The sequence below is a fragment of the Mandrillus leucophaeus genome, unplaced genomic scaffold (assembly GCF_000951045.1).
Source record: "Mandrillus leucophaeus isolate KB7577 unplaced genomic scaffold, Mleu.le_1.0 Scaffold825, whole genome shotgun sequence".
Taxonomy (NCBI): Eukaryota; Metazoa; Chordata; class Mammalia; order Primates; family Cercopithecidae; genus Mandrillus; species Mandrillus leucophaeus.
The window spans coordinates 89107-98913 of record NW_012108975.1 but is presented as its reverse complement, the minus strand read 5'-3'; the positions used below and the strand labels follow the sequence as shown (position 1 = coordinate 98913).

The 9807-nt window shown below is 40.8% G+C and overlaps 1 protein-coding gene across 1 annotated transcript in view; it reads left to right on the top strand.

The window, feature by feature from the left end:
- The window catches only part of ABL2 (ABL proto-oncogene 2, non-receptor tyrosine kinase), a 48652-nt gene that overhangs the window by 20353 nt on the left and 18492 nt on the right, over positions 1-9807 (top strand). The window contains exons 3-5 of the mRNA XM_011968039.1: positions 3291-3586; positions 8031-8303; positions 9630-9714. Coding sequence (XP_011823429.1) covers positions 3291-3586; positions 8031-8303; positions 9630-9714 — 654 coding nt within the window. The remainder of the gene's footprint in view (positions 1-3290; positions 3587-8030; positions 8304-9629; positions 9715-9807) is intronic.

The window sequence follows — 9807 nt, the reverse complement described above, 5'->3', positions numbered from 1 at the left end:
TCTTAAAAAAATAAAAACAAAAGAATAGGTGTATAGTGAGTCTAGCCTTCGTGGTAGTTGCATTTGTTGGCCAACTGTATATAGAACAGAATTAAAAGTAAAAGTAAAAGTGCGTTATCTCCTAGTGTCAGTTTTACTTACTGCTTTTGGATAGTTTTGGGGACAGGATGATATATGTTATGTATGTAGGGGTTGTGTTTATGCAGTCGTAGGAAAATTTTATGTAAAGTTTGAGGATAGAACAAAATATATCAAAGAATTTTTTTTTTTTTTCTTTGAGATGGAGTCTCACTCCGTTGCCCAGACTGGAGTGCAGTGGTGCTATCTCGGCTCACTGCAAGCTCTGCCTCCCGGGTTCAAGCGATTCTGCTGCCTCAGCCTCTTGAGTAGCTGGGATTACAGGTGTGCACCACCACACCCGGTTAATTTTTGTATTTTTAGTAGAGACAGGGTTTCTCCCATGTTGGTCAGGATGGCCTCGAACTCCTGACCTGTAATCTGCCTGCTTCAGCTTCCCAAAGTGCTAGGATTACAGGTGTGAGCCACCACACCCAGCCAGAAAGTTAATATTGTGTGGTAGTCTCTTTGGGCTACAGTATACTTGATTTTACCTTTACTGATTCTTCACTGGAGAAATTTGTGAAGTGATGACTCGGAAATTCTTTCATAGGTACGTTTTCCTGTTGTTGTTTCAAGATAGCCCAGTCATCAAGGAGACATTGATAAAGAAAGACTGTTGATTCTTCAGTTATCAGTTATGACTGGCCTTTATCTTATGACCAACAGTGGTTTCTTTTAAAATCCACAGAATGCCAAATTTTTATATCTGGTTCTCACTAATTTAAAATGATGTCATGCTAAAGCTGTTTTATTATTTTAAAAGACAAGAAAATATATTTTAAAAATAAAGCAACACTTTAGTTTTTGATTGAAAATGATATTTTGCTTGAATTTTTTTTTTTTTTTTTAAATTCTACCAGCCAAACACGGTGGCTCATGCCTGTAATCTCAGCACTTTGGGAGGTTGAGGCTGGAGGATTGCTTGAGCCCAGGAGTTCAAAACCAGCCTAGTCAATGTAGTGAGACCCCTGTCTTTACAAAATTTTAAAAATTAGCCAGGTGCAGTGGCATGCATCTGTAGACCCAGGTACTTGGGGGGCTGAGGTCTTAGGATCACTTGAGCCTGAGAAATTGAGGTTACAGTGATCTGTGTTTGCACTGCTGCACTGCTACGTGGCGACAGAGGGAGACCTGTTTCAAGACAAACAAAAAAGTTCTCCCTAGGATTGCTCTGTCAGTTTGGCCATTGTTTGAATCCGTACTAGTCATCCCCCTGTCATTTTCCATGGTAGTCAAAACTTCCAGGGTAGAAAAATTTTCCTGATAACTGACAAAAAAAGAGAACAACAAACAAAAAATCCTGGGGTATTTGACTGTATCTTCATTATGATATCCTGTCATTACCAATTCTTTTTAAGGAAGCAACAATATTTTAAAAATGTATATAGATATATATACAAAGTAGTTACAGGCTTTATTTTTAGTTTATGTGGACTAATAGAGAAAAGCTACAGAGCAACAGGTTTTCTTCAGTTTTTCCAGCAGGATTTTTTTTTCTTCCTGTAAATATGATTGGCGAGTATTTATCTGTGCACTTATGCATATCCACTGCTACACCAGACTCCTATCTGTATATATGTATATTTTATGTACCCATAGGTGTATATATGTACGTATACTTGTGTTTTTTCCTCATTATCTCTCATCCACGTGTCTAAGGTGAGATGGTGTCTAATAGAAAGTTATTCTATGGAAACATTTCTGAAGGCCACTAAAAAAGGACAGATGGTTACAAGGATAATTATTTTGAGTTTTCCTAAAAACTTTTCCCTGATACTTCTGGCTTTGTGCTTCTTTTTTTTTTTTTTTTTTTGGGCAGTCACTCTCTGTCGCCCAGGTTGGAGTACAGTGGTGCAATCTTGGCTTCACTGCAACCTTAGCTTCCTGGGTTCAAGTGATTCTCCTGCCTCAGCCTCCCAAGTAGCTGGGATTATAGGCATGCGCCACCACGCCTGGCTAATTTTTTGTATTTTTGGTAGAGACAGAGTTTCGCCATGTCGGCCAGGCTAGTCTCGAACTCCTGACCTTAGGTGGTCCGCCTCTCTCGGCCTCCCAAAATGCTGGGATTACAGGCGTGAGACACCATGCTCAGCCATGGCCATGTGCTTTTGATTGACTTCGCTTCCTTCTTTCTGACACTGAAGAAGTAGATGTGAACGCTATAGGAAGGGTTGCATTCTCTTAGAGATAAGAACCTGAAGTACTACAAGGATTCTTTAGATTAACATTTATTTATCACTAGTAATATTTCTTTCACTGTCTCTGTTTTGCCAAAGAAACCTAATTTGTGCTGCAAGTATCGGGGCAAGTTATATGTTGAAGTCTGAGCTTGATGTTCCCAATTTTGATGAAAAAATTAAGAACGTTGAAGTTGACAGCAAAGATACACTGAGTGACTCGGGTTTTGGTTTCCAACTTTAAGAGTGAGCTTGCCATTCCACGCACTGATTTTAGTGTGGAATGGAAAGGAGTGATTCATTCTTTGTGGGAACTAGGAAGGAAGTAAGAAAACTGTAGCTATTTTTAAACTTGTATTCTGGAAGGGGTTGTGTTTTGGGAGTCCTAACTGCCCATTCCCTCACCCCACTAAACAGTTTTCTTGCTGAAAACTCTGTGGTCTGTGTTTTTTTGTTTGTTTGTTCATTTTTTGTTTTTGTTTTTGTTTTACATCAGTGGTTTTGTTGCCTTGGTGCCAAGTGAAATTTAGAAGTCACTTTGTATCTCACATGTCTTATCCCTAATCCTTGATGGTTGTTAACATTGAATCATATATAAGATACATTCCTTGATAAACTGTTTTCAGGGAAAGTGAATTTTCTTCTTTTGAAGAGTGAGCACTGTATCCTTTTCCAGCCATTTTAATAACCTGTCTGCCATACATAGAGTTTCCTAAGGGTATTTTTTAAGTTGTATATAGACTTTTAAAACCCTGTAGTAAATGCCAGAAAACCATTTCCGACCATGCTTGTGTGGTTAAGCTAAAAGTTAAAGAGAGCAATCAGGATATGATGAACAGCCAAGTTTGTTTTCATTATTTAAAAAAAAAATTTGGCATAAAAGTTCGAGATTCTTTTTTTTTTTAAATGAGTTTAAAGTTTGACAATACACTGCTTCAGTTGAAATAAAGTCTTAACATCGTTTCTTTCATCCTGTGATGACCTTATGGCTAGGTGAAAAGCTACGAGTTCTTGGTTACAACCAGAATGGAGAGTGGAGTGAAGTTCGCTCTAAGAATGGGCAGGGCTGGGTGCCAAGCAACTACATCACCCCAGTGAACAGCCTGGAAAAACACTCCTGGTACCACGGACCTGTGTCACGCAGTGCAGCTGAGTATCTGCTCAGCAGTCTCATCAATGGCAGCTTCCTGGTGCGAGAAAGTGAGAGTAGCCCTGGGCAGCTGTCCATCTCGCTCAGGTACGAGGGACGTGTGTATCACTACAGGATTAACACCACTGCAGATGGCAAGGTAAGACTCGCTGGTCAGCACCTTTAAGCATGGACTGGCTGCTTTGTGAAATAATATTCAACGTGACTGAAGTGAAGTAATAGGTTTTATGTCTGACATGAAATAAAATATTCACTAGCTTTGTGAGTTTGGGCTTTTTGGCATGTTAGAGCTTGTTCTCTTGAAAAGAATATGGTAATAGAAATTTAAAAAACAGTATTATATTAATATTTTAAAGATAAGCTAGATTTGAAGGTGAAGAATGAAGGGAACTGCTGTATAAGTTAGCTGTTCTAATAATCAGTACACAAATACACACCCAGTGCACTGGTATAGAATTTATCAGTTAACATTATATCATTGAAAATTAGAATATGGGAGGCCGAGACGGGCGGATCACGAGGTCAGCAGATCGAGACCATCCTGGCTAACACGGTGAAACCCCGCCTCTACTAAAAAATACAAAAAACTAGCCGGACGAGGTGGTGGGCGCCTGTAGTCCCAGCTACTCGGGAGGCTGAGGCAGGAGAATGGCGTGAACCCGGGAGGCGCAGCTTGCAGTGAGCTGAGATCCGGCCACTGCACTCCAGCCTGGGCGACAGAGCGAGACTCCGTCTCAACAAAAAAAAAAAAAAAAGAAAATTAGAATAATATCTACCAGAAAGTTCACAGAGTAAGAATTTAGACTTTTGAGCCTGGTGTCGATCACTAAGGTATATTAACTGAAACAGATCATTCAGTCATTGAACAGTTTGTATATTGGGAACACCAGCCATGTTAATTAGGTAGAATGGGTTTGTTACAGTGTGTTTATACATTATAAACTACAGAACATGAGCTTATGTCTGTTGTTTTTTTGTTGTGCAGTAAATTTAGGTTGAATTATTTCTTGTGTTCTCCTCTATGTGATAGGCATGCTGTGGGGGAAGCACAGGCTTTGGAGCAAGCAGTTTTGATTGTGACCTTACATAAGTCTCAGTTTCCCTGTCTGTAATTAGCTCCCACTTTATTGGGTTGTTGTAAGGATTAAATGAAGTAATTTCTGTAAGACATAATGACTGATACAAAGTAGGAAGTAAGTAAATTTTTAGTTTTCTTTCACTTTTGCACCACCATATAGACATAGTATGTTTCCTCCTGGCCAAACAGAACAGAATCAGATGTGTAGTAATGTAAGAGTGACTCAGCAATTCTAGTTATTTACCTAATAGAAATGAGTGCATATGTATGCCAGAAGACATGTATAGGAATGTTCATAGCAGCATTGCTTCTGATAGCCAAAACCTAGAAACACCCACAGATCTAACAGCAGTAGAATGGGTTAATAAATTGTGGTATATTCATAAAATGCAATTTCATTCAACAACAGAAATGAACACAGTACTGCTACACACATCAGGTAAAACTATGGCCCTCCAGCCATCTGCTTTTTCTTGTAAATAACATTTTATTGGAATATAGCCACACTCATTTGTTCATGTATTGTCTATGGTTTCTATTACTAGGCAGCGCTGAGTAGTTCTGACAGACACACTATGGCCACAGCCTAAAATATTTATTATCTGGCCCTTATGAAGAGTTTGCTGGCCCCTACTGTAGATGAATATCAGCTGACTCAACTTCAGCAAAGTTGAAGGATTAGTGTTAGCTGGGGGATGAGAATGTGGGGAGTGGGAAGGAGTCCTAATAGGTATGAGATGATGAGAATGTTCTAGAGTTAGTGGTGATGGTTGGACAACTTTGAGAATATGCTAAAACCACTAAATTGTGTACCTTAAAATGATGAATATTATGGTATGTGAAATATAATGCAAGTTTTAAAAATTTTAAAGTTTAAATTTTAAAATTTTTAAGTTGGGTGGAAGAAAATAGACGTAATACATACTGTGTGATTCTGTTTGTATATAGTTCAGAAGCAGAGGCCAGGCACAGTGGCTCACACCTGTAATCCCAGCACTTTGGGAAGCTGAGACGGGCCTCATCATTGGAGGTCAGGAGGTCAGGAGACCAGCCTGGCCAACATGATGAAACCCCATCTCTACTACAAATACAAAAATTAGCCTGACATGGTGGCGCACGCCTGTAATCTCAGTTACTCAGTTACTCAGGAGGCTGAGGCAGGAGAACTGGTTGAACCCGGGAGGCGGAGGTTGCAGTGAGCCAGGATCGTGCCACTGCACTCCAGCCTGGGCAACAGAGCGAGACTCTGTCTCAAAAAAAAAAAAAGGAAGCAGAAGCTAATCTAAGGTGTTAGAAGTCAGCATAGTGGCTATCTTTGCAAGGGTAAATAGCTGGAGAGCATAAGGGAGGCTTCTGGGGTGCTGGTCATGTTATAATTCTTGGTGTGGGTGACGTTTACATGGGTGAGTTTACTTTGTAAAAATTATAAATTTTCCATTTATGAATTTTATGTATAGTTTTATGTATACACTAAAACAAAAGCTTTCTTTGTTTGTTTGTTTTTGTTTTGAGACGGAGTCTCGCTCTGTTGCCCAGGCCTGGAGTGCAGTGGCGCGATCTCGGCTCACTGCAAGCTCTGCCTCCCGCGTTCACGCCATTCTCCTGCCTCAGCCTCCTGAGTAGCTGGGACTACAGGCACCCACCACCATGCCTGGCTAATTTTTTGTATTTTTAGTAGAGATGGCGTTTCACCGTGTTAACCAGGATGGTCTCGATCTCCTAACCTCGTGATCTGCCTGCCTTGGCCTCCCAAAGTGTTGGGATTACAGGCGTGAGCCACCGTGCCCGGCCAAAAGTGTCTTTAAAAAAAATAAATAACAGGTTAGGCGTGGTGGCTCATGCCTGTAATCCCAACACTTGGGGAGGCCAAGGTGGGTGGATCACTTGAACCCAGGAGTTCAAGACCAGCCTGAGGAACATAGTGAAACCTCGTCTCTACAAAAAATTTTTAAAATGAACTGGCCATGGTGGTATATGTCTGTGGTCCTAGCTACCCGGGAAGCTGAGGCAGGAGGATCACCTGAACCTGGGAGGTCAAGGCTGCAGTGAGTCATGATTATGTCACTGCCCTCCAGGCTGGGCAGTTCAGTGAGATCCTTATTTCTCAAAAATAAAAATTAAAGCTCCCTTGGGAGAGAAGGCCAGAGAATTCCCTCTTACTTTATATTTCTTATTACTTAGCAAATTAACTATGTTGTAAGTAATTCTGTGAAATCCAATGTGGCTTTTTTTGTTTTTTGTTTTTTAAGATGGAGTCTTGCTCTGTCACCCAGGCTAGAATGCAGTGACATGATCTCAGCTCACTGCAACCTCTGCCTCCCAGGTTCAAGCAATCCTTCCACCTTAGCCTCCCAAGTAGCTGGGACTACAGGTGCACACCACCACGCCTAGCTAATTTTTGTATTTTTAGTAGAGAGGGGGTTTCACCATAATGGCCAGGCTGGTCTCAACTCTTGACCTCAAGTGACCCGCCAGCCTCAGCCTCCCAAAGTGCTGGCCACCGGTAAATTGTGGCTCTTTCTTTAATGGCCTAGACACTCAAATGTACATCGTAATTAAAATTATGAAATATTTCAATACTCTTACCAAAAACATCTAAATCAGTGGTTTTCAAGTTATGTTCTTTACAAGAGGGAGGTGATATTTTGTAAATTTTTACAAAAGACCAAGTCCTTGCTTGCTTACTTTGATCAGGGCATCTCTTCTTTACCTATCTTCTGTAGTTGAGTCCACAGTCTTGTGTATTTGAAGACTGGCTGGGCGCAGTGGCTCACACCTGTAATCCCAGCAATTTGGGAGACTGGGGCAGACAGATCACTTGAGGTTAGGAGTCCCTGACCAGCCTGGCTAACATGGTGAAACCCCGTCTTTGCTAAAAATACAAAGAAAAAAATTAGCCAGGCGTGGTGGCGCATGCCTGTAATCCCAGGTACTTGGGAGGTTGAGGCAGAAGAATTACTTGAACCCGGGAGGTAGAGGTTGCAGTGAGCTGAGGTTGAGACACTGCACTCCAGCCTGGGCAACAGAGTGAGACTCTGTCTCAAAAAAAAAATATATATATATATGAAAATACATATATATATGAAAATATATATATATTTGAAGACCAATGAGCTTGATGATCCAGAGAGAGATCTTGGAAGGTTTTCCCCAAGACTAATTTAGGAAGAATAGGAAAGGCAGATTAAGTAAGATTAAACTAAAGTTCTATGTTTACCCTTGCAGTCATCATTTAACTTTTAAATTTACCTCAATTAAGATAAACTCTTGCTGGGTATAGTGACCCAGTCTGTAATCTCAGCACCTTGGCAGGCCCAGGCAGAAGGATTGCTTGAGGCTGGCGTTTGAGACCTCCCTGGGCGATATAGTGAGACCCTGTCTGCAGAAAAAAAAAATTTTTTTTTTAAAGATAGCCTCCTATCTTCAGGCCAGTGAAATATGGGCTTTAAAAAAACAATTCTTAATCTCTTTTCAAGTTGTTTAGCTTTTCTGCTTTTCTTACCAGGTATATGTGACTGCTGAGAGCCGCTTCAGCACCTTGGCAGAGCTTGTACACCATCACTCCACAGTGGCTGATGGGCTGGTGACAACATTACACTACCCAGCACCCAAGTGTAATAAGCCTACGGTCTATGGTGTGTCCCCCATCCACGACAAATGGGAAATGGAACGAACAGATATTACCATGAAGCACAAACTTGGGGGCGGTCAGTATGGAGAGGTTTACGTTGGCGTCTGGAAGAAATACAGCCTTACAGTTGCTGTGAAAACATTGAAGGTGGGTTGCTGAGAATTACAGTTTTCAGGCATCTTTTTCTTTTGTGCTCAATCACTTGGAAATATGAGCATGCTCTTCTTTAACTTTGGAACACTTTCCACCCACTGGTGCCAAGCACATCAGCAAATTGTGATGATTAACCCTAGTGCCATTGCTGACAATGCAGAGGTAGATTATTCACTGCAATGCAATGAAACCCACATGTGGGAAAGGTCTGTCTCTGGAGGCTGTTGATGTAGATCTTAGTGGGAGGTTAGAAGCAAATTAAAAGTTATAAAAGCAAAATAAGCTCTTTTGCTTCCTGAGATCGACCCCTGCTGGACAGAATTCTTTGTGCCTTGTCTGAGAATCATGGGCCTCTTTCTTGTTCTGTCCTTCCTCTCCCTTGTTGTTGTTCCTCCTGTCTCTTTGCAGTTAGAGCACTTCTTAACATTCACAGAAATCTTTTTCCTGGTACTACTATATGTCTCCTTTAAACCTCCCAGTATCAAATTATAAGGTTTTCACTCACTTGATTGTCCCAGACCCTCAGTAACTGTCTCTAGTATATCACTCATAAGGGCTATTCTTTAGCTATAAGTAGTAGTCAGTTCTGTTTCTTAAGCATATTCTGAGTGTAAAGCAATATATAAGGCCTTGCTCTCTAAGAAGATTATGATCTAATCAAGAAGATAAGTATGTAAGCAGCTAAGTGCTAGGTCTCCTCATTCAAAGCCTGAGATATCTGAAGAAATAAATTGTGAGAGAACTGAAGCATCCAATACAGGGCTCCTGTGTTTCAGTTGATTATAGGACATGATTGCTGAATTTTGCTTCTCCTGCTAATTTTTACTCCAGGACATTTTTCTTTCTAAGTTGGACTTCTTAAAAATAATAATCATTTCGGCTGGGTGTGGTGGCCTATGCCTGTAGTCCCAGCAATTTGGGAAGCCCAGGCGGGCCGATCACCTGAGGTCAGGAGACCATCCTGGCCAACATGGCAAAACCCCGTCTCTACTAAAAATACAGAAAGTAGCCAGGCATGGTGGTGCTTGCCTGTAATCCCAGCTACTTGGGAGGCTGAGCCAGGAGAATCGCTTGAACCCAGGAGGCAGAGGTTGCAGTGAGATTGTACCACTTCACCCCAACCTGGGTAACAGAGTGAAACCCTGTCTCAAAAAAATAAATTAAAATAAAAATTATTTCTTGTAATATGCTAAAATATTCAAAAGATACTTCTTTTTACTGTTAAAGCTGAAGCTTTAGGATTGTGAGATGAATCAAATGATTTTAAGTTGGGGGTTTGTCCCTCTCGTTTTCTTCTTTCTTACCTTTCCCTTTTTCCAGGAAGATACCATGGAGGTAGAAGAGTTCCTAAAAGAAGCTGCAGTAATGAAGGAAATCAAGCATCCTAATCTGGTACAACTTTTAGGTGAGGAACCTTGCCTGAACCATAGATATCCTCCAAAAATGCTTGTCCTTTAACCCCTTCTTATCTCCAAATGCCTTCTTTTTTTTTTTTTTT